Genomic DNA, 25,383 nt, shown 5'->3' on the forward strand with positions numbered 1-25,383 from the left:
GTCAAAAGGCAGTTTAAGTCCTCTTTCATGTTCATCAGAAGTGACTCAGTAAGTATAGCCCACATTCAAGGACAGGGAATTGGACTCTGCCTTTTGAAAGGATGAATATCTAATAATTTGTGGACATATTTTAAAACTACCATGAACTGCAAACATAATGTTCTCATAGGACAGCATCCCAAGCAAGAAGTTGGGAGTAAGGGCAAAAAACAACCTTGCTCCTATAAGCAGCTCTTTTATCAGAGAGCAAAGTCCTTCCCAGAAAGTGCTAGCTGACTTCTTTTGTTTTTTTAAATAGGCTCCACTGCCCAAAATGGGGCCTGAACTCACAACCCTGTGGTCAAGAGTCATGTTCTCTAACCACTGGACCAACCAAACACCCTGGCTTCTTATATATCATTTGCCTAAATTCAGTAAATGCCCGTTCCCAGACCAATTCATGACAAAGGGGAATGGGATTACCATGTTTAGTTTAGGTCAATCGTGATTCATCCCCTGAGGCTGTGAGATAAGCTTACTTTCCCTGAGTACTTGTCTTGGGCCCAAAAATCAAATCAGGTTTCTGTTAGGAAGGAAGATGGTGGCTGGGAAATAGCTGTTGAATGGGCAAGGGTGTCTTCAAAAAAATGGATTCTCATTGTTCTTAAGATAAAATTTGCTTTTTTATTATGGTTATAAGTGTGGAATTATTCCTAGAAAATATATTATAAACCCTAAGGAGTAAGTGTGGAAGCAGCTGAAATGTCAACAGCATTCCTGTTCTGGGCTGTTGAACGCAATGGCCCAGTAGGAGCAGGATCTCATGATCCCTAGGGGCAGGGCATAAGTTAGGAGCTATGAAAGAATGTGACCCTCAGTCTCCCCTTTCTGCACCTGGCGATTGCCAGCCCAAACATCCCACTCCTCCCTTATCCCATGACTGACTCCCTGTGTGCCCACGTGTTAGGGGAAAATGCAAGCCTGTTTCAAGATAATTTGCCATCCCTTCTACTTCTTTCCCATGCTTGGAGGCATCTGTCCTTGCTTTTCTGATAAAAAACAAAATAAAAGCTTTGTGCAGGATTCAGCTCTCCCTTGCGGGGCAGCCCTGCACGGCCGCTCAGATTGGTGTCTAACTTTATTTCAGTGTGTGATGACATATAAGGCCCAAAGGATCTGGTCCCTGCTTACCTTACCTTTGATTTTATTTTATTTTTTCAAATTTTTATTTTAATTCTAGCTTGTTAACATATAGTGTAATATTGGATTCAGGAGTAGAATTCAGTGATTCATCGCTTACATATAAAACTCAGCACTCATCACAAGTGTTCTCCTTAATACCAATCACCCATTGAGCCCATCCCTTGCCCACCTCCCCTCAATCAACCCTCGGTTTGATCTCTATAGTTAAGAGTCTCTTATGGTGTACTTCCCTCTCTTTTTGCTTTCCCTTACGTTCATCTGTTTTGTTTCTTAAATTCTACATATGAGTGAAATCCTATGGTGTTTGTCTTTTTCTGACTGACTTATTTCGCTTAGAATAATACACTCTAGCTCCATCCATGTGTGTAGTAAGAAGTTGCTAAGGCTGATGCCAAAGAGGTTACTGCCTGTGTTCTCCTCTAGGATTTTGATGGTTTCCTGTCTCACATTTAGGTCTTTCATCAATTTTGAACTTATTTTTGTGTATGGTGTAAGAGAGAGGTCCAGTTTCATTCTTTTGCATATGGTTGTCCAGATTTCCCAACACCATTTGCTGAAGAGACTGTCTTTTTTTCCACTGGATCATCTTTCCTGCTACATCAAAGATTAGTTGACCATACATTTGTGGGTCCATTTCTGGGTTTTCTATTCTGTTCCATTTCACCCATGTGTTTGTTTTTGTGCCAGTACCATACTGTCTTGATCATTCCAGCATTCTCATATAGCTTGAAGTCTGGAATTGTGTGATGCCTCCAGCTTTGCTTTTCTTTTTCAAGATTTCTTTGGCTCTTTGGGGTCTTTTGTGGATCCATACAAATTTTAGTATTATTTGTTCTAGCTCTGTGAAAAACTCTGGTGGTCTTTTGATAGGGATTGCATTAAATGCGTAGATCACTTTGGGTAGTTTAGGTCTTGGGGTCTAGCTGGTGACACTTCATTTTATCTGGACCTTAAGTGCCCTCTGTGGAAAACATTTATGTTTCTGAGTCAAATTACTTCATTCTGTTACCTGAAACTGGGTTTGCCTCTTGGTGGGTGTGGAGCCAAAAAACACAACCAAGCCAAAGAATAGGAAAAACAAGAGTTTTACTTGCCACAAGTAAAGGAGAACACCAGGATATTTCCCAAAGCAGTGTCTCCTCAAACAGCAAAACTGGGGAAGTTTTAAGCTAAGGGTTCATACAAATTCATGAAGGGGCTTCTGCAATGGGGAATTCAGCATGGAATTGGGGGCAAAAGTCATCTCAAGGTGACAGAGTCCAAATCAAAGTTAGGAGGGCCAGCAAGGGTCAGTATCATCAATTCTCTGGCTTTTCTTGGTCAGTATCCTAGTGCTCAAAAGGATTTAGATCCTGTGAAGATAATTCAAGAATGTATATCCCACATATGAGTGAAACTATATGATAATTGTCTTCCTCTGCTTAACTTACTTCACTTAGGATAATCCCCTCTGGTTCCACCCATGTCGATGCAAATGGTAGGATTCATCCTTTCCAATGGCTGAATAATATTCCATTGTATATATGAACCACATCTTCTTGATCCATTCATCTGTTGAAGGGCATCTTGGCTCCTTCCACAGTTTGGCTATTGTGGATATTGCTGCTATGAACATTGGGGTGCAGGTACCCCTTCTTTTCACTACATCTGTATCTTTGGGGTAAATACCTAGTAGTGCAATTGCTGGGTCATAAGGTAGCTCTGTTCACTCATATGTGGAACATAAGCAATAGCACGGAGGACCATAGGGGAAGGGAGGGAAATCTGAAGGGGGAGAAATCAGAGAGGGAGACAAACCATGAGAGACCCCGGGAAGCAAACAGGGTTTCAGTGGGGACGGGGTAACAGGGTGATGGGTATTAAGGAGGGTACGTGTTGTGATGAGCACTGGGTGTTATACGTAACTAATGAATCATTGAACACTACATCAAAAACTATTGATGTACTATACAGTGGCTAACTGAACATAATAAAAAAACCAAATATAAATAAAATCTTTTCAGCCTATTAAAAAAAAAAGAATGTATGTCAAAGTCAATCTTTACTATTGAATCAGCACTGGGAGTTTTACCATTGATTTACTGTCCTGGATATGATTAGGTTATCTCTTGACCTGATAGTAGCTGTTCTTCTGTTCTTTCACAAGATGGCCAGGGGCCTAAAATGATTTTTCTTATGACAAGAAAGCTATTGAGACAGGGAAACTGAAGGACTCTGTAAAAATCTGCTTTTGTTCCTTCTCCTGCTTCTATTCTTGCTAGGCCCTGCACCTCCACCCCACTTTACACATGCCTTGTAATGCAAATAGAGTATGTCCTCCTTGTGAGAGACAAGGAGTTAATGATTTCTCTAGAATAGATAACATCTGAAGAAGGATCAGGTGAGAGTGAAAGGAAGAAGCTATCACATGCATATTACAGACCACTGGCGCCAGACATCTTGATGCTAAGTACCCCTGGCTCTAAGGAATAACACCTGGTCTTTGTTCTAACCCGTTCCTGGATGCCTGAGGGGACACATACACCAGGCAGTCACCCTCAATAAAAACCCACAGGCTCCAAACAAAGACAAGACATGCTTCTTTCCTTTTCAAGTCTTCCGGATGTTTCGTCTGTATCTGCTATGTTCGATCAACTGCTTTCAGTTCGATTTCTATCCTGAGCAAAGCCAAGGACCTTCTTGGTTGGTCCTGCGGGACTCCCTCTGGGTCCTAGGACTGGTCTGTAGGCATCCCTATATCTGGTCTTTCTTTTCCCGGGGATCCCTAATTCTGCTTACAATTCCAGCCAGCTCTGCAAACATGTGGGGGCATGGAGTACCCATTTCCTGGCAAAGGTGTCTGTAATACAGTATAATTATATGTATCGACTCTATATCTGGCCTGCCTAGGTTTGAATCCACCACTTACAAGGTCTGAATCCCTACGCAACCCACTAAACCTCTTTCTGCATCATTTACTTCATCTGTAAAAAGAGGAAGGCAATACCTACTTCCGAGTTTGGGGACCATTATTAGTTAATATACGAAAAATGCTATTTGTTTGCAATTAGCATTAATTGTGTCAAAACCAGAACAATTACATCGCACTTTTTATTATTAAAAAGGGGGTGCTGGGGGGACCTGGGCCTTTCCCGAATTCTGAGAGATCTCAGTTATCAAGGCCAATTAGCAGCCTTACTTAGAATTCCATTTTGGGGAGCCAGGAAACCCGATTAGCTTTCCGAAGGGAACTGCCATTTGCATCCATCCCGGGAGGGCTGCCAAGAATTCCCTGGGGTGGGGGGCGGCGCTCCTCCTCTGGCTGCAGTGGAGTTGCCCCGCGCTGCAGCGGCTCAGGGCCGCCGCGCGGCACAGGGGCGGAGGCCTGGGGCCTCTCCCTCGCCCTCGTCCGCCCGGAGGTGCCACCCAGTTCCCTTCCCCTCCCCCTGCCCACTCCGCGGCCCCGCCTCCTGCCCCCACCCTCAAGTCACAAAGGTCTACGGCGGCTCGCTGCGTGCCGGACGTGACAAATGAAAACCGCACGTCCCACCAGTGGCCTCGCAGACAGACAGCGCCTCGAAGCAATGGCAGGGTGCTAGCGCCTTTCGGCCGCGGCCAATAGCGGCTGCTGGGAGCCGCGCGCCGGGGAAGGGGCGGGGTGGTAGGCGGGGCCGCGTGGCCGGAGCCGAGGTCGGCATTCCGCACGCGACTGGAGTGCAGGTCGGCTGCGTTCTTCTCTGCTGTTTCAGCTCTGCCTCGTGTCCCTTGTATTGCCAAGATGTCACTTTCTAACAAGCTGACTCTGGACAAGCTGGACGTGAAGGGGAAGCGGGTCATCATGAGGTAATTCTACACATCTCCTCGTGCTCCTTCTCAAGGGCTTGGCCACAGCCTCTTCGGCCGGAGCCAGCTTGCTTCCTCCCCTGCCCAGAAATGCTTTTAGTCCGGCTCGGCCCCGTGGGTTCTAGGCCTGCAGAGTGAGGCTTCCCACCACTGCGGCCGAGGCTTTGCCCCAGTTTTACGGTTTCTGACCTCGCTGGCCTCAGCCCAGAAAGGGAGCCGTTTTTGCCCTTTGGAGGTGGATCCACCGAGGACGGGCTCAATTCCGGGACCCCCTTTGCCCGCTTCCTGTTCCTGGAATGCAGTTCCGTCGCCTCCAGCTCCCAGCAGGCGGGGTGGGACCTAATGCTTAGCCTGCAAATCCCTAGGCCCCAAAGAAGGGACCTTGAAAGGTCATTTGGTTAGTTTCCCTTCCCCCACCGCCCTAGGTCATCCCAGATAAATGAGAAAAGGCACAGATTTCAAAGGTCCCTGCACAAAAGGGAAATTTTCCCAGAAGATGTTGATTTAGATGTCCAGGAGTAGAACCCCCTAAAACATTGGGGATGGGCGGGTGAGGACGGGTGGGGCACACTGAAGGAGGCCCTGCAGAGCTTATGTAACAGGCCTCTGCGCGACACCGTTGGGCTACAGGCCATGGGGTTTACATCAGAATTGTGACACATACTGGGTAATGGTAGAGCAGGGTGTGGGTGCTCATTCTTGCCGTTCTCCAGCCTCACCTCACAGATGGCAAGAGAAGCAGGATGTTGGACGTGAGAATGGCTACCCATGCACTTTGGGGTCTTTTACTCTGCACATGTGGATCCCTGGTCACTTACCCACGTGGCTTCTCCCTTATATGCCAAAATTAGTAGTATGGTGTATGGAGCTTTTACATTTATCCTTTTGGTAAGGTGTGGTATATTTGCAAGCCAGGAGCAAAGTGCAGGACAGTTAGGTATGTAACTGATGGATTGACTGTTGCTATACCTTGATAGGTTGTGCATCCAAGGGTGGTGCATTTTCCGGGTCACAGGGCTTGCATTGATAGCCTTGTGCAGTCCTCTGAATTTCAGAACTCTGGGCACCGTAAAAGTTAATGCAGCTCTACCCTTTTCTCTAATTTCATTATGGGCACTGTTTGCACGTGGCCTTCTCTGCTTTGTCGTGGAAATAGAAGAACTCAGTAGCTTATGGCCATGAGAAACACTTGGTGTCCACATTTTCCCAAATGACCTAGGCATTTGCAATCTGGAGAAAGTAGGAATCAAAGCCATCCTAGTATTAGAAGAGGGCCCTTTCTACCCCTCAGGTGATCTTAAGAGAGGGGATAGGTTATATGAAAAACAGGCCAGGTAGACATTGGCATGTAACTAGATTTTAGGTTTTTTAATTATTTCCTCCCAGGGCTCAAGGCTGACCTTTCCAGATAGGTAACACCAGCTCAAAGCCCAGGGGTGGGACATCATGCTGGTCACCTTCCTGCAGTTGCAGTCTTGCTTTATCTTCTGGAAACTGGTTTGAGGAATTAACTGGGCTGGCTGGGAGCGGGACTTGAAGTGCTTATCTTTTCTCCCTCTGGACTTAAACATGAAATTACTTACTGTCCAAGGGCTCAAAGTTTCATTTAACACAGATTAACTTTGAGCCTTGAAATGATTGGCCAGTCCTGTTTTGCTGATGGAAAATTACCTATCCAAGGTCACTGAACTAGCAAATTGGTGGCAGAGCTAGGACTAGATTTTGGGTCTTTGGCTGCCAACCAGATCCTCTAAATACTCAACATTGTAAACAAGGATGGGCTAAAAAAGACTTTTGTAAAAAAAAAAAAAAAAAAAAAAAGACTTTTGTCTGCTGAAGGTTGAGATCAGTATTCTCCCCCCCCCCAACTAATCTGGATAAATTCTACTTACTTCGCCTGGGGACAGGGAGTTACTTTGTTCCCTGATTATTAATGTATCTCTTGAACAGCGTCACATTTTGTAGGACTTTTTGGAAGAGCCTAAGCAGCTATGCCTTGTCAGCTCAAATTTTTTTTTCAATGCCTTTACGTGGTGGTTACTGGCTGGCAGTGTTTCAGAAATGGGGCCTCTGAGTAGTGGCTGCTTCACTTGCCTCCTCTCTTTGTCCTGCAAAAGAGAACTCTGATGTCTTGATGTCTCTGATGTTGATGTTAGCCGAGTCTTCTGGCTCCTGCTTTGAATTGTTGAGGGAACTTTAGATAGCCAGAAACCTCTGACTGGGTAATTACCAGGTTCCACCTCCATTCCCCGCCCCCCCCCCCCCCCCCCAGATTCCAGTTGACTTTACCGCCTTTTGAGTAAGCTTCCGGCCTATTTCTGCAATGTCATTTCTTTTCTTCCCCGCACAGATTGCCAGTCTTACTCCTTTGGTGACTTGTGAAGCACTTCCCTCTTTGCTTGCTCCCTCCACCCCTCTTTTGTTTTAAACCTCACTGCTTTTCTCTAACCTGTTCTGACTTGTTAAGCAACAGCTCTGATGTAGTGGAAAAAGAAATGGAGAGGAAAAACTGAGCCGAGAAAAAGTCTTTAAGACACCCAGAATACCCCAATCTTGCAGTCAGGGGCAGTGACACAAGGGTGGGCATGGTACTTTTGAGAGCTTTTAATGGGACTGGGCCTGGACCCCTGAGATTTCAGGTGACAGAGACTTGATACTCTTATTCTAACTAAATATTTTAACATTTTATTTTGAAATAATTATAGATTCACAGGAGGTTGCAAAGTTAGTACAGGGAAGTTTGTTCACCCAGTTTCCCCCAAAGGATACATCTTACAAAATTAAGGAGGTTGCAAAGATAGTGCAGAGGTCTTTGTTCACCCAGTTTCCCCCAATGGATACATCTAGAGTACAATATCAAAAGTAGGAAGTTGACATTGGGATAAAGCTTATAGTTCTGTGCTATCTTATCACATGTATAGATAGAGCTGTGTAATTCCCACCACAAGTTACAAAACTTGTTTGATCACCACCAAGACCTTTCTCTTTCTACCTCTGCAGAGTCATGCCCCCCCAACTCCCTCCATTCCAACCCCTGGTAACTACTGATCTGTTTCCTGCCCCTAAAATTTTGTCATTTCAAAAATGTTACATAAGTGGAATCACAGTATATAACCTTTTGCGATTGGCTTCCCCCCCCCCCACTCAGCTTAATGCCCTCGAGATTTATCCAAGTTGTTGCATGTATCAGTAGTCCATTCTTTATATTGCTGAGTAGTACTTCATGGTATGGATGTTGCGCAGTTTGTTTAGCCATTCACCCATTGATGGACATCTGGTTTGTTTCCAGTTTGGGGCTATTACAAAGAAAGCTGCTGTGAACATTGAATATTCATGCACAAGTCTTGATATGGACATTTATGCTGTCATTTCTCTTGGGTAAACACCCAGGAGTGAAATCACTGGATCATATGCTGAATTCCCAGACTGGTTTCCAAAGCAGGCACGCTATTTTACATTCCTACCAGCAGTGTAAGTGATCAGTTTTTTTGCATCTTCACCAGCATTTGGTGTTGTCATTATTTTTTATTTCAGCCATTCTGATAGCTGTGTAGTGAAATCTGAGTTTATGCCTGAAGCTGAGCTCACCAGTGTTTCAGGGAAGTGGAAAAGGAAGGGGTGCAGATTTTAACTTAGAATGGAAGAAGTGGAATGTGTAGGCAAGACAGTTTCTGTGGCAAAGTCCTCAAAGGAGAAGCTAAAAGCAGAGCTGTTGCTGAGAGGGTAGGAGGTGATGAAGGGAGGTAAAGCACAAGCTAAGAGAAGAGAGAAGTCCAATTCTCATCGGCAAGCTATGTCATGGCAGCTTGGATAGATGACACAGATTCTTGAGTTTTTCTCCCCAAAGAATTTCCTCCCTGTGAGGGCTTGGGAGTAGGGAGCACTGAAAAAGGGTGGCTTGTGCTCAGCCTGTTGCCATTAGCCCTTTTGACCTGGGCCTTTCTGGGAGGTCGCAGGAGGGAAAAATGACACAGGTAATGGGGTACTCTGTGCTCTTCAGAATGTACTTGAAGGCTGGCAGGGGCCTTGTTAGGATATTTAGAGAAGATGCTTAGAATCAGAGTCAGCCTGAAACTGAGTAGATTGTATTTCTTCAGAGGCATACTGCTTTTATTTTTGAAGACTTTTAAAATGTTTGAATATAGAATGATTCCCTCAACCCACCTTTGGAAAGGCTGCTCTTCAATGAACTAGGTTGGAGTATAGTCCTAGGGGATATAGGAAGTTGGTCCTAATAGGTCTGAGGATTTTGTAATTGTCTGATAGGCCTGGAGCATGGCAGCAGTCTTCTCGACTAGGTCCTATCTTCCCTTAGTCCCTTAGCATGTGACTGTGCTAGCTGTTTTTGTAATGGTCGATTGTGTTTTAAAAGGCAGGTCGATGCCTTCTAAAACACAAATAACAAACATTTTGGAGAAGCATTAACATTATATCATAATAGCTGCCATTTGTATGGCACTTACTGTGTACAGGTACTAAGCCCTTGACAAATAACACTCACTCATTTAATTCTCAACAGTAACTGACGTAGATACTATCATCCGCATTCTGCAGATGAGAAAGTGTTTAAACGGGATCTTGGCAGGCAGCACTTAGCCCTAACACCTAGCTGTCACACATTGTTGTTTGCAGTCAGATTGAAGTAGGCTGAGGTTGCAGGGAGTTCAGAAGGGGGAAGGAATTACTGGTTCTTAAAAGATGGTAAAGCAGTAATCAGTTGGGTGAGAAAGAGACTGCAATAAATTATTTGGTTGTGCCATCCTGATCACTCCTCTTCTAATTGCCTGTTTGTCAGGTAGGCAGGATCACATGTTCCGCCCTCCCCTCTCATGTTTTATGAAAGAAGCTATCTTATTTTTATTGTCTGTGTTTTGCTTGAAGAGTACTGTGTGAACTTGGTCTTGGACACTGGGTTTTTTCTGGTCACGAGGCCCCAGGCTTTCTCTGGAAAGAATGATAATCTGATGTGTTCTTTCTTCCAGTCATTTTTTTTCTTTGAGTGATGTTAGTTAGCTTCCCTAGGACCCAGAAATAATATCAAAGGAATCAGAATCAAGATGTGTTCCTTAATTACCCCTTATCCAGCCAGCCGCCATTATTACTAGATACTGTCATGCTAGGTCCACATAAAAATCTTTATAGATGGAACTGGTTTTAGCTTCCCAGGTCTTTTTTTTTTTTTTTTTAAGATTTTATATATTTTTTGACAGTGAAAGAGGGAACACAAGCAGGGGGAGTGGGAGAGGGAGAAGAGGCTTCCCGCTGAGCAAGGAGCCCTAGGCGGGGCTCGATCCCAGGACCCCTGGGATCATGACCTGAGCCGAAGGCAGAAGCTCAACGACTGAGCCACCCAGGTGCCCCAAGCGTACCAGGTCTTCAGGGCTAGTTCCTGTGATGTCAGTTAGGTTTGTTTTTTATTTTTAAAAAATTTCTCTTCTAAAGTAAATCAAAAGCTCAAAGAATTATCACGAAACTGAACACATTTGTGTAATCACCCAGGTCAAGAAATACAGACTAACCCCAGAAACACCCTCTGGTGTCCTATCCCAGTCCCTCCTCCTTCCCTCCTCCTCCCCAAGGCTAACCACTATCTTGACTTCTAATACCACTGATTGTTTTTAAGGTGGATTTGAATTCCTGCGTTATTTAACTGGTTCCCTAAAAGTGCCTCTCCTAATCTTTGAGGGAATCTGAAACTTTGTTTCTTTTTTAGAGTGGACTTCAATGTTCCTATGAAGAACAACCAGATAACAAACAACCAGAGGTAAGGTCTCTGCTAAACCTTGAGTTTGGTTTAAGATGTGTGTGGGTATATAGGATGAAATGGTTTTCCTTTCTTCGTGTAGAATTGTGTGGTAACTTAAGCCATATAGTCTTGGCTTTCCACAAACCCACTATCTGGTCTGCTTTCTTAACGAGAATGAGGAAAGTGAAAAAAGCCATCTTAAAGTGATTTTTTTAATCTCATTTTTTGAAAATTTGAAGAATTTGGGGTTACACATTTTTAAAGAACATCAAAGCTGAAGGTTACTTGGCTTCCCTTGCAAAATGAAGAACTGTGCAAGAGAATTTTTTAATACTGGTAATTTTAAGCTTATAAGTATTTTTACAAGCCCCTCTTCAGTATGGCCCCCATAAAATAAGTTTTTGAGAATTTTGATGTAAGGGAAAAGATGTCAGAGGTAATATTTTCAGTCAGTTTAGGCTGTTCTAAATATCTTGTCTCCAAAATCAGAAGCAGAAATTTTAAGTGGTAGAATACTCTTGCTTTTGACAAGATTGTAAAGAAGGTTTAATTTTAAATTTCAGTTGAGGGGTTTGAGCTGGAAAGCTGTGCTTTCCAATGATCTAGAGCAGTGTTGTCTAATAGGAATATAATATGAGCCACATGTAATTTAAAATTTTCTATTTGCTACATTAAAAAGGTAAAAGAACTGGGTGGACTTAATTTTAAGTAATATATTTTATTTAATCCAGTAAGTCCAAAATAATCATTTCAATATGTAATCAATAAAAAAATTAAAGGGACATTTAACTTTTTTGGTATTAAATCTTCAAGGTCCAGCATGTATTTTAACACAGCACATCACAATCTGCACTAGTCAATTTCTAGCATTTAAGAGGCATATGTAGGTAATGGCTCCCTTATTGGACAGTGCAGGTCTAGACCCAGAACATTTTCAGATATTGGCCCCAGGGTAGAGTCTGGCATTTTACCAAGTACATCCCTGCTATACCATAGTGGAAGGTCTGTGTTTTGTACAAGGCAGCTCTGACCCTTCTTGATTTTCATTATTTTCTGCAGCACACAGAAAAAATTGGAAATAGGCCTTCAAAGGTGTTCTATGAATTAAAAGCAGAGAAGCAGGTCTGAGTACATTCTTTCCATTTTCAGAAATCCATGGATTTAACAAAAGGAAGCATTAGAAATAATAGAACTTGCCGATAAGGGATAGCTCTGAAGAATAATTTGGTTTCTTTGGGCAAACTTTGTACCTAATGAAGGTTTCTTCTTTATTTGGTGTTAGTGAGTTTTTATATATGTCAAATAGCATAAGATATTTTAGAAACATAACTTGGTTTTTTATTATTCCATTGTCTGCTGAAATGTCACCTTATCAGACTGGCCACCCTATGTAAAATCCCCTTCACCACTATTCCTCAGTCATTCTTGTCTCTCTACCTTTATTTTTTCCATAGCTCTTATTACCACCTGATAACAGACACACACACGCACACACATACCTATATTTATATGTGTACACACATATGTTTATTGTTTGTCTTTCCCTCCATTAGAATTTCACTTCATGGGAGCAGAGACTGTTTTATTTACTGTTGTATACTCAGAATCTGGAAAGGTACCTGGCATAAGAAGCATTCAATAAATATTTGTTGAATAAATGAATGGTTTTCTTTTCTTAAAGACTGGAAAAAATGGAAAGTTAGTATCAAGTTTATAACAAAAATTTGACATGTTTAAAGGAAGTTTAATAATTTTTTTGGTTAAACTATAATGAGGATGATATGACATTATTTAAACTATGTTCTATATAGTATATTTTTTCCTACCAGAAAATGTGCCTTAGGATCTAGAATGGGTGCAAAAAAGTTACCACATATTTTTAAGTTTTTCCTAAATTTCCTTTAACAGTGTCAAAGATTTGGGAATTCTAGATTTCTTCCTCAGTCACATAAGAGGGCTGTTTCAGGGGTCCCCAAGACACCTACATATACTTAATGATTCACTAGAAGGACTCAAAGGACAGGACGTAGCATATAGTTCTCCCTACTAAAGTTTATTATTACAGTGAAAGGATGCATGACAAGATCAGCAAGGGGAAAAGACACCTAAAATCTGGAGAAATCCATGCAGGGGCTTCCAGTGCTCTCCCTCCAAACTGCAGTAGTTGAATGCATTGTTTTTGCACAGAGAAGCCCATTAGACATTTGGCTCCCAAGATTTTTACTGGGAGCTGGTCATATGGGTACCCTCTGCCTAGCAACCAACAAAATTCCAGACTGTTAGAGGAAAGCAGGTGTTGAGCATAAATCACTTAGTTTGTACAGTCTAGGAGCAGTGTCAGTTAGAATGGTCAATGTCTGTCAGAGAATTGAGAGACCACTTTGGAAGCCAGGTTCCCAGACACTGGCCAAGGGCCAACCTTGCAAGCAAGTCCTTCTAAAGATAGCTTCAGTCCTGACATGGTAGCTCTTTTCTGCATAAGGGGCAAAACATGATCAGATTGAATAATCCTCGGTGGATGGTTGGCATCATAATCGACTTCTTCCCCTGAACCTGAGGACCATCACTGAATTGCCAACAGTAAATTTGAAGGAATTTAGAGAAGAAAATGGGCTTTATAGTTCACAAGGCCATAAATAAAATTGTTCCACTAATTCCTAGGAGTAACCTTGATCTACCTGCTCTCTCTTTTCGGTTACAGAATCAAGGCTGCCATCCCAAGCATCAAATTCTGCTTGGACAATGGAGCTAAGTCAGTTGTTCTTATGAGCCACCTGGGCCGGCCTGATGGTGTCCCCATGCCTGAAAAGTACTCTTTGGAGCCAGTTGCTATAGAACTTAAGTCTCTGCTGGGCAAGTAAGTGCCAGACTCTGAAGCTGGGGGACTCCGTGATAGGAGATGTTGTGAAGCATGTTGTTACTGGTTCTTTCAGACTTCTCAAGTATCTCCATCTCCTGCTCTCCCCAGGGATGTTTTGTTCTTAAAAGACTGTGTGGGCCAAGAGGTGGAGAAAGCTTGTGCTAACCCAGCTGCTGGGTCTGTCATCCTGCTGGAGAACCTTCGCTTTCATGTGGAGGAAGAAGGGAAGGGAAAAGATGCTTCTGGGAATAAGGTAGGACCTGTGACCGCGACATTATTGGGGTAAGGAGGACTGAGTCCATAAGAGACTGAAGAAAGAGGTAGTTCATGTTTATTTTGTCATTAGACGCCTTTTTATTGAAGTACAGAATAAATATATAAAAGTTTATTCATATATAAAGGTTATTTTATATGAATTAAAGGTTAATATTCAAAAGGTTATTTTAATATATATGATAATCTTTAATATATATATGAATATATATGAATATACATGGATATGCATGAATATATTTGAGCTATGCATTTATATAAAAGCTATGCATTTATATAAATTGTGTGTGTGTGTGTACAGATAGATACGTGGCTTGATAAATTATCACAGAGTACACACACACACCTGTGTAACCACCACCTAGGTCAAGGAATAGAATATTGGCTAGCACCCAGAAGCCCTTCTGGGCTTCTGTTTTGTAATACCTTTGAAAAATAAGTGGATACCATTTGGGTGTAAGAGTATTCAGTGGACATGCTTTGCAGTTGTTCCTTTGTTACCCACTTGGCCCATGGTACGTGAGGATTTTTTTTTTCTGACAGCATGTGTGATAACCCTAGTGAAGGGTAGGCTATGATTCCCGAGTGCTGAGATCAGACGTTCACAGGCATTGGTGGGGGCGGGTGTCCATGCTATACCAGGTGTGCCTGGAACAGAACAGACCCTGGTGTGTTAATGGAAGGACAGTAATATTCTTATTTCGAAGGGGAATTACCTTAATGGTTGAGCCTGGTACTCTTAAAACCATAAATTTCAATTAAGTGTGATGTAATTGGGATTTTCTTAAAAATAATTATGTGAGCAGAAAAAGTAATTTTCGTTAAGTCAGGTAGAAAGGGTCTATGTGGGGAAAATTGATGGTATTTGGGTAAATGATGGTCATGATGATACTGCCTAGGATTTGAGACTTTTTTTTTTTTTTTTTTACAAAGTGTAAAGCATTGTTTTGAATTCCCTGTAAGATAAGGAAGTGCAGGTATTGTCATCATTTTATAAAGAAATTTAAGTCTCCGAAAGGCAGTCATTTTACTGAAGTTCGAGGCGGTAGTGCTGTTGCTGGGCTTTATATATAACTCAGTCCGTTAGATCAACAAACTTTCTATAAAGGATCAGACAATAAATATTTTAGGTTTTGTAGGCCAGATAGTCACAACTGTATGTGGTCTCTGTTGGAACTACTCAACTCTGCTGTTGTCATGCCAAAGTGACCATAGAAAAAAAACACCCAAAACAAAAATTAAAAAGAGCAACCATAGATAATCCTGGATAGTGAGCTGATATTTCAAGGCCATAATGTTTTACTTCTACCTTTTGTTTCTTTTTCTTTTCTGTAGAAGTGTATTTCTTGTTTTCTTAGATACCTAACTTGCGAAGGTTATATAGAATACCCTCTTTTAATATACATAAAATGTTTCTGAGGGCCTTTGCTGTGTCATGTTTCCACCTGCCTTCTCTGTTCCAGCTTCATGAAGAATGTGTGTGAGGGCCTCTTTCCCTTTGCAGAACAGCCTTGGTGGCTAGAAGCTTGAGTCAAGTATAATCCTAACTTTTGTAAGGAAAATATGTTAAAATGAGGATATGAGTCCAGCTAAGGAAAGGAAAAGATAATCTTTCTTTTTTAAAGATTTTTATTTGTCAGCACAAGCAGGGGGTAGTGGCAGGCAGAGGGAGAAGCAGGCTCCCCGCTGAGCAGGGAGCCCGATATGGGGCTTAATCCCAGGACCCTGAGATCATGACCGGAGCTGAAGGCAGATGCTTAACGACTGAGCCACCCAGGTGTTCCAGGAAAAGATAATCCTATCTTAGGATTTGGGGGAGAGGTCAGTGGGGTGTGATTAGCTTTGGGAGATTAGAGGTTAAGCCATGGTTCAGGAATCTTAAGTTTGCAATTTGAGGCAAGATGGAGAGCAGAATGTAGAAGTGACCAAAAGACCTGGAATATTTGGAAGAAGAAATAGATCCTGTTGCCATTTGTGAAAATTGCTGTCCTACCAACTCTGGGTCTTTAGAGATATGCAAGAGGACTCTTGGTATGAAATGCTTTTACAGTTGTCTTTGGAGCCATCAACATTTTCTGTGTTGGTTTTCCCTTTTTTTTTTTTTTTTCTTTTTCCTGCAGGTTAAAGCTGAGCCAGCCAAAATAGAAGCCTTCCGAGCTTCACTTTCCAAACTAGGAGATGTCTATGTCAATGATGCTTTTGGCACTGCTCACCGAGCCCACAGGTACTAAGAGTCTTTTTTGACGTTGAGCTAGGAGCAATATTCCTCTGTTTACTCAGGCAGCCCAAGTTCTGGGTTGTTGTTGATTTCTGTATTATACAGAACATCATCCTTTCAGCTTCTATCTCTAATTGGAGCTGCCAGTTAGACTATGGTTCTTGTTGAATATCCTTGGTCCTTATTTTTTTGAGGAAATAAAAGTACATGTTGAGAATTGTGGAGCTTTTTGTCATGCTTCAGGAAGAGGTTGCTTTTAGGATATTTCAGGTAGAGCCCTCCCTTTGTTAACTTCGTAGGGTCAGAATCTTACGCTGTCATTAGGAAGCAAATTGAGGAACCTTCTCCTTTTGTCATCAGCTAAGTGGCTGATTGTTTATTCTGGTTAAACCCTTGACTTGAAGACTGTTAATTGGGTATCTTAAATCCTACTTAAGGTTGTTGCTTTTTACTTGTTCCTCTTGGCCCTGTTCTATTAGTCAAAAAGCTCATCTTGTACCTGTTTTTGTTGCAGTTTAGGGATGAAAACTGTGGTCTCCTGGAATCTCAGGAGTGAAAGTATTTCAGTGATAAGGAGATGGCCTCTAGAATTGGGGGGAAATTGGTAAGGATTGACCAAAATTTAAATTGTCTCTGGTCTTTTCTAGCTCCATGGTGGGAGTCAGTCTGCCACAGAAGGCCGGAGGTTTCTTGATGAAGAAGGAGCTGAACTACTTTGCCAAGGCCTTGGAATGCCCAGAGCGACCCTTCCTGGCCATCCTGGGCGGGTATGAAGAACTCTTCAAGATCATGCTTTAAATAGTGTGTGTGCCTGGTAGTAGGCCATGACTTGGGTGGTTAATTATGGTCAGAAAGCATAATCAAACTGGGTAAATGAGGAGCATTTAATAAAGGGACTATCTACAAATGTGTGGGTAGGGTTAAGGGACACCCAGAAAGTACTACATAGTAATCTGGGGCTAGCAACAGCAAACACCTTCCCTAGGCCTGAAGGGACAAAGGGAAGGAATGGTTACCAGAATCCAGAGAGGGTAGTTGTATGGAGAGGGCCCTCTGATAGAAACTGTAACCTTGTTCAAGGAACATGGGGATAGGCGTCTGGCAGGGAGGGAGCCAGGGAAAGAAATATACTCTGATCTCCCTTCAATTTTACTGATGTTCCCCCTTCCCCCACCCCCTCCCAATTGCCTGCAACCCAACTGGAGGCCAGAGGGCAAGGGAGTCCCTTGATGGGCTCCATGAAGGTCAGCCTCCTGGGACAAAACAGGGCCAAGGATAGCAAGTGGAGCAAGTGGAGCTTGCTTGGAGGGAAGAATGGGAAGGATTCACCATAGGTGCTCATCTATAACAATTTTTGAAGCACTTGAGCCTTTCACATACAGTCTGGCAAGAATAACTATGAACATCTCCTCATGTATTTAATTTATTATTTAGAGCTCATTTCTCCAGAATATATACCTTTTTATAGTTTTTCCTGTAGGGAAAGGTACCATGTGGATAATGATATTCTAATGGCTTAGTTAGAGGTAGAAATTCGGAATTGCAGGTTAAGAGGCTAGGAAGATAAATTTGAGTGGGGACAGAGACGTAGTACTGCTCGGATAAGAGAACTTCCTGTCACTTGGCATGGCTATCTAGCTAGCACCCTCTTTATGGCTGAAGGCCACTGACCCTTCTATAAGCATGTTCCCCCCCCCCCCGCCAAAGGATTGAACATACTCAGCATTTTCCTTTGAAAGCTGACTCTGGAGTTGGGTGTCAATTTCAGGTAGCATAGTTCTTCAGGCTTCATGAGCCCAGTTTCAGGGTCCTAAAAATAATTCAGGTGGATACAGATTGTTACCTGCATTCTAGAAGCATTGCCCCTCTTGTGCACCGTGTTATAAAGGTCAGACTCTCATCTTCTCTGGAGATTGGGATTTGAGCTGCTTTTGTTTTCTATCCTTCTGTGGATCTGGAGTATGGGAGTGAGTACCACCTGGTGGTTATGATTAGGTTTAGGCTCAGCTGGAAACAGCTGTTCGGGGGGAAGTTGATGTGGAGGTTTTTTTGTTCTTTTTTTGCCACCTTTCTTCCAGTGTAGTCTTGTTAGGCCATTAACAGTTTTGGGGGAAATTTTACATTTTTTAAAAAAAATTTTACTCATCTATTTGACACAGAGATCACAAGCAGGCCGACAGGCAGGCAGAGGGAGAGGAGAAGCAGGCTCCCTGCTGAGCAGGGAGCCTGTTGTGGGTCTTGATCCCAGGAACCAGGGATCATGACCTGAGCCGAGGGCAGATGCTTCACCAACTGAGCCACCCAGGCGCCCTGAAATTTTACATTTTATTAAAAAAAATATTGTGGAAACACTGAAGCATGTAAAGAAGTTGAGAAAACAGTATACCTAATACCCTGCAGGCTTCAGCAATTATATTATCAGTACTTTTAAGCAAGTTTTAGACATATAATTTCACTTAGTAGTTCTGTATGTATCTCATAACTGATAAAGAGATTTCTTTTTAAATAGCCACCATGTTACACCTAACACAGTTTAACTATTTTGTTCCTGTCCTCTAATATCTAGTCTATTAAGTTCTTTGTCATCTCAGAAATGTCTTTTTACAATTGGCTTTGTCGCATAAGGATCCAAGTGAAGTTCTGCATTGTATTTGGTTGTTAGGCATTTACTATTCTGTAATAGTCTCCCTTTTCTTACTATTTTCATTCCATTGATTTGTTGAAGAAGCAGGGCATGTGAGCTGTAGAGTATCCATCCCACATTTTTTTTTTTTAAGATTTATTTATTAGAGCATGTGAGTGTGTGCACAAGCAGGAGGGGAAGAGGAAGAGGGAGAGGGAGAGAGACACTGGACTCGATCTCATGACCTTGAGATCATGACTGGAGCCAAAACCGAGAGTTGGACGCTTAACTGACTATGCCACCCAGGCGGCCTGGGTTGGGACAATTTTGAGTGGGTTCAGGGATCCCATAATTAGCAGTCTTGCTCAGGTATAATTGGCTGTCTTGACTCTGGTTTTTGTGGGGAGAAGGGGCAAAATAGACGTATTTGGGTCTCATGGTTTCTTTAGATAGTAGTAGGTCTTCTAAGTACTTTTTGGTCTAGAAACACAGCTTTAAGAGGTTTTCTTAGAAACAGATTGGCCTTTTGGGTTGAAGAAACATAGGGGAAAGTTAGCCAGTACTTTTTTTTTCCTTCCAAGTTTTTATTTAAATTCCACCTAGTGTTAACTAGGTGTTAACATACAGTGTAATATTAATTTCAGGTGTAGGATTTAGTGATTCATCACTTAATATACAGCACCCAGTGCTCATCATAACAAGTGCCCTCCTTCATACCCATCACCCATTTAACCCATCCCCTTATCCCTCCCCTCCAGCAACCCTCAGTTTGTTCTCTATAGTTATAAAGAGTCTGTTTTATGGTTTGACTCTTTTCCTCCTATGTTCATCTGTTTTGTTTCTTGAATTCCACATCTGAGTGAAATCATGTGCTATTTGTCTTTCTCTGACTGACTTTAACTTAGCATAATACTTTCGAGCTCCATCCATATCGTTGCAAATGGAAAGATTTCATTCTTTTTATGGCTGAGTAATATTCCAGTGTGTGTGTACCACACTTCTTTATCCATTCATCAGTTGATGGACATGTGGGCTCTTTGCATAATTTGGCTATTGTTGATAATGCTGCTATAAACCTCGGGGTGCATGTACCCCTTCGAATCAGTATTTCTGTGTATTTTGAGTAAATGCCTAGTGAGTACAGTTGCTGGATCATAGGGTAGTTATGTTTTTAACTTTGAGGAACTTCCATACTGTTTTCCAGAGTAGTTAGCCAATACTTTGGTCACTTGTGGGACATTTCTCTGTTCCTATGCCTTGATACAGAAACTCAGGCAGTATGTAATATTACTTACTTAGTCCACTGTTTGTTCTTTTGTTGATGATTCTTGCTTTCCCTTCTAGAGCTAAAGTTGCAGACAAGATCCAGCTGATCAATAATATGCTGGACAAAGTCAATGAGATGATTATTGGTGGTGGAATGGCTTTTACCTTCCTGAAGGTGCTCAACAACATGGAGGTAGGAAACCAGTGTCAAGTGGATGTGAAGTGGTTCTCCATGAGAAATAGCAGGTTATGTAAATTTAAAAAAGAAAACCAGCTTCTGACATGAGCCCTCAAAACTCCCATTTTTACTTACTTTGGAAAGTTGGCTTTCTTTTGTCTTGGAATTGTTCCTTTATACTGTATTGTATCTTATTCCTGTCTGCTTTGTGAGGTAATCATGTTCTTAGTATAGAGGCTGATCTTTATCTTGGCTGCTGTGTATAGATTGGCACTTCTCTATTTGATGAAGAGGGAGCCAAGATCGTCAAAGACCTAATGTCCAAAGCTGAGAAGAATGGTGTGAAAATTACCTTGCCTGTTGACTTTGTCACTGCTGAAAAGTTTGATGAGAATGCCAAGACTGGCCAAGCCACTGTGGCCTCTGGCATCCCTGCTGGCTGGATGGTGAGTCACTTGGGTGGGTGGTAGTAGGAGTGAACAAAAAAACATTTTGATTTCATTCATTCATTCAGCCAACCAGCAAGCATTTTTAAAAGAATCTCTATAGGAGATCTTTGTTGGAGAGGGCTCCAAAAGTAGCAGTGAGGTCCTCAAGAGAGAATCTCGGGGGGGGAAAGCACGATTGCTGTCTTCATCAGTAATGTGGGGGCAAAACCATTTTTTATGTTCATTTACTGGTAAGTAGTTAACTATGTACTGGGGTTGGTGCTAGGTACTTTCATGATTTGGGCTGTTCTAGATTATGTTGTTACCTAGAAACTTGTAAAAGAACTCTTACATGAAACATTAAGATAGTAGAATTGTACTGCTTATAAACAGGGAAAATGTATGTGTATATTAAAGATGAAATATTTGGTTGTAGTGTTCTCTACATAATATCATTTTTTAAAATAATTTTTTAAATATTTTATTTATTGGACAGAGACACAGTGAGAGAGGGAACACAAGCAGGGGGAGTGGGAGAGGGAGAAGCAGGCCTCCCGCTGAGCAGGGAGCCCGATGCGATGCGGGGCTCAATCCCAGGACCCTGGGGCCATGACCTGAGCCGAAGGCAGACGCTTAACAACTGAGCCACCCAGGCGCCCCAATACTGTCATTTTAATAGCTGTATAAGACTGTATCATGTTGACATACTAGTTTGCTTAGTTATTTTCCTCTTGTTAAGCATGTGGGCATTTAGTTCAGTGTTCCTCAAAATGTGGTTCCAAGGACAACAGCATTAGTAACATTTTGGAACTTACTAAAAAATGCAAGTTTCTGGGCTCTATCCCAGACTTACTGAATCAGAAACTTGGGGGTTGGGCCAGCAGTTTTTTTTTTTTTTTTTGCTAGAATAAGCCCTCCTGGTGATTCCGATGCATGCCAAAGTTTGAGAACCACTGAATCCAGATCATTGTTTCTCAACCTGGCACTGTTGACATCTCAGGTAGTTTTTGTCGTGGGGAGCTGTCTTGCACATGGCAGGATGTTGAGCAGCATCCCTGACTTCTACCTGCTAGATGTCAGTAGAACCTGACCCCCTTCCCCAAGTTGTGACAACCAAAATATCCCCAGACATTGCTACAGGACCCCTGGGGAGGGATAGAATTGACCCTCGTTGAAAACTACTGATTCACTTCTTCACAGTCATAAATAGTGTGATTACGAATGTTTTTATCAAATAACCTGAAGTTTTCCCTTCTATTTGATCTTTCATAAAGGGCATGAGCAGGTTTATAATTTTCAAGACTGAAGGGTATCTTTTGGTTCTACAAGAAACTCTAGTGTTCAACCTTGAGTTCAGGTCTTGGTGGAGGTGGTGTTTGCTCCTTTCTAAGTAGCTTCTCTTGGTAGCTCATCTTCTTTTTTAACTCCGCCCCTTAGGGCTTGGACTGTGGTCCTGAGAGCAGCAAGAAGTATGCTGAGGCAGTTGCTCGGGCTAAGCAGATCGTGTGGAATGGACCTGTGGGCGTATTTGAATGGGAAGCTTTCGCCCAAGGAACCAAAGCCCTCATGGATGAGGTGGTGAAAGCCACTGCCAGGGGCTGCATCACCATCATAGGTAAAGGGTCCTTTACAAAGTTAATGCCAGTGTAGTCTGGCAGAATTCTGATCAGAGGAAAGTTGAAGGGAAATGATTAACTTCTCCTAGGTTTCTTGGTGCCGTTTGAATCTTGAGAGCTGAACGGGTATACAGTTCATGGAGGACCCTCTTAATGAGATGGAGTTGGGGGGTTCATCATCTACCTTTTGGGCTTAAGAGCATGGTGCCTTAGTTTGGTGCCAATCCTTTTTATTTATTTATTTTCTTTCCTTTTAACTTGGCTTTCATTCAACAGGTGGTGGAGACACTGCCACTTGCTGTGCCAAATGGAACACAGAGGATAAAGTCAGCCATGTGAGCACTGGGGGTGGTGCCAGTTTAGAGCTCCTGGAAGGTGAGATTCTTCCCTTTTAGTCGACTTCTTGGGGGCAGGGTTGGGGGTTATGCAGTGACAGGTGGGTAGAATGGAGTGGAGATAGTACGTGGTGTTGTCATTAGTGTTCATTATTACCTGGGCAGTACAAATGGAGAAAGTTCAAATAACGCTCCTGGCATCCATTTTGGGTGGGGAGGGGCAGAACTGGGACCCAAAATGAAGTTACCCAACTCTTGGTCCTTTATGTCCTCAGGAAGAGCAGACATGTTACTGGGAAGATAGGAGGCATAGCTGGCTTAGTGGGTCTTATAGTAATGCTGTCTGTGTGTGTGTGCTCTCTCAAAAACAGGTAAAGTCCTTCCTGGGGTGGATGCTCTCAGCAGTGTTTAGTACTTTCCTGCCTTTTGGTTCCTGTGCACAGCCCCTAAGTCAACTTAGCACTTGCCGCATCTCTACTTGGCAATAGCTAAAATCTTCCCCCATGTCAAGATTCAGCTAGTGGCCAAGAGATGCAGCACCAGGAACCATTAAACAGTTGCACAGCATCTCTGCTCCTCTTTACTGCACCCTGGATTTGCCTACATTCTTCGAGATCCCATTTGAATTTCTTAGTGACTAAACCATTGTGCATTCTAGAGTGCATATATTTATATTTTGCCTGTTAAAAAGAAAATGAGCTGTGTTAAGCTTCTCTTTTTGATGTAGCTTATTCTGATTAGCTTTGTCATCGTTTCACTACTCAGCATGGAAATAAGATGAAATTCCAATTATAGGTAGGGAGGCAAAGTTGGTGATCTATTAAATAAAAGTATCCATTGAAACTGGGATTTTCTTCTGTCATACTTTGTTAGGGTGAGAACAGAGTCTTGAGGAAGGGGTCAAATGCTACATTCTGAATGCAAGAAATGGGGCAGTATTGGTCAGGGAGATTAGGTAAATTAAATTTTATCTCTATTAAACATGACCATAGTTTAAAAAGTTAAGGGTTAGAACAACAAAATAGAGGCTTCAGCCTAGTCCTCCCATTTGTGATACCCATTGCCTAGAGATGACTGCTTTTTACCTCTTAGCTTTTGTGGGTATTTACCTCCATGTTTCTAAGTAACATGCTTATACTTTTAATTTCTTGATTTTTATAAAAAGCTATATATTAATTTCATACATGGGAAGATTGAGCTCTCTTACAGCCTCTGTTCCACATATACTTCCCCTTCATTCACCCAGTATAGTTTGAGATTAGATAGTAGTCTACATTGTGATTATAAATACTAGTCACAGCTGAGCTGTGTTGTACACTATGATTCTATTATGCACCTCTTTATTTTCTTTGGAGTTAGTAAGTTTTGAAAGTTTTTTTTTTTTTTATGTACTTGTCACCCAATTCATTCCCAGTGTGTTCATTTTTAGAGATAATCCCTCCTGGAGTCCTCTGTGCTACCACTCCAGTTTGCCCTGGCTGCTTTCTAGGTTTGCTGTGTAGCTGTTGCTTTGGGATTTCTTTCCGTAGAAATCCCTTTGGGGTAACCCTGTTGGGGATTCCTTTTACCTCCTCTGAAGTGATTCTAATGTCATTCTGATTTCATTTATTGTCCTTGTACCTTTCCCTTCCTTTCTCTTTCCTGCCATTTTAATGGAGTTTTGTGAGTGAGCAGAGGTAAGCATGTGATTTGAAAAGGCCATGTTTAATCAGAATTTCTCTGCTGGGCATTTTACATACTTAGATATATATTTCACCTTTATGAAGAGAAATAAAAACTCCTGGAGGATCACAGAGCTACTAGGCCACAGCAGGGATTCAAGTCCAGGTTTGTCTGATTCCAAAGGCTGCTTTTTAATTGTGCCTCAACTCCCACAAATGCTGCTTTTAGCCTAGGATTATTTGATTTTCTGCTATTCTTTCCAGAGTTAATGGTTGCTTTAAACCTATTTTGAAGGCTTGAATTTTTAAAAATTCATTTGCATTTTAATTAATACTGTCCCCATAGTTGTAATTTTAAAATGTACCGTGTTTCTGCATACCTCTAATGGTACACTGTACCCTGGTATGAGAAGCAGGAATTCTAGTCTATTCTTTTTGTAGAGGAGGCCCAGAGGTGCTACCCAGAGATCCAGCAAATTAATGTCACAGCCTGGCTAGAACTCTAGCGTACTGATCACTTTCTCCCCCCTACTGATTACCTTTCCCCCAATTATTTTATTATGCACAGAGGGATTAAAAGAATTGTATAAACACCCATAAACCTAGCACTTAGACTCTACCACTGCCAGTTCATCCATCCATCAATCTCTGATTGTACCTTTTAAGTACTTTCTACTAGACTCTGCTGCTAGGATCATTCCCCATTTATTTGGGTCATTAATCCAGAAAATGAATGGGGAAACACAAATAGCCAAATATTTGAGTACCTGCGATATGCTTAGGACATAATGGAGGAAATCTAAGAGTATTAGGTTCTGAAGGAATTTACAACCTAGTTGAGGAAGATAACATATAACAACTTGTGAGCGTAGAAACTAGAATAGTACGAGGATGTGCTTCCTGATTTAATACAGAATTATGAATTACTGATAAAATATTGCGAGGAGTTAGGCATAAGTGTAGCAAATTCAGTTTTAACCTCCAGATGATAGATGTGTATGCCTGTACAGAGAAATTAAAATCTTTGTGTCATAAACTGATTCAGTCTGTTAAGCTCAGTGTTGCCTGTTTCCCTTGTTTTCCTTTTTATATCCAAAGCTTCCCTCTAGCACATGATACAAATGTCAAAAAGGGGTCTAAAATGAGAAGACCCCTTTCTACCTCAGTCCCCTAGC

At 42.1% G+C, this 25,383-nt stretch overlaps 1 protein-coding gene across 1 annotated transcript; it reads left to right on the forward strand.

Annotated features, from left to right (window-relative positions):
- The first annotated feature begins 4,831 nt into the window (after positions 1-4,831).
- Positions 4,832-23,394, forward strand: PGK1 (phosphoglycerate kinase 1). Its single transcript, XM_025882114.2, has 11 exons — positions 4,832-5,004; positions 10,718-10,768; positions 13,452-13,607; positions 13,719-13,863; positions 16,004-16,107; positions 16,749-16,868; positions 20,069-20,183; positions 20,435-20,614; positions 22,034-22,211; positions 22,489-22,587; positions 22,919-23,394. Exons 1-11 carry the CDS (start codon positions 4,940-4,942, stop codon positions 22,957-22,959), a joined length of 1,254 nt encoding a protein of 417 aa, XP_025737899.1. The 5' UTR covers positions 4,832-4,939; the 3' UTR covers positions 22,960-23,394.
- The last annotated feature ends 1,989 nt before the right edge of the window (positions 23,395-25,383 follow it).

Source organism: Callorhinus ursinus, unplaced genomic scaffold (assembly GCF_003265705.2).
Source record: "Callorhinus ursinus isolate GAN/ISIS: 27379988/994484 unplaced genomic scaffold, GSC_fseal_2.0 scaffold40, whole genome shotgun sequence".
In the NCBI taxonomy this organism is placed as follows: Eukaryota; Metazoa; Chordata; class Mammalia; order Carnivora; family Otariidae; genus Callorhinus; species Callorhinus ursinus.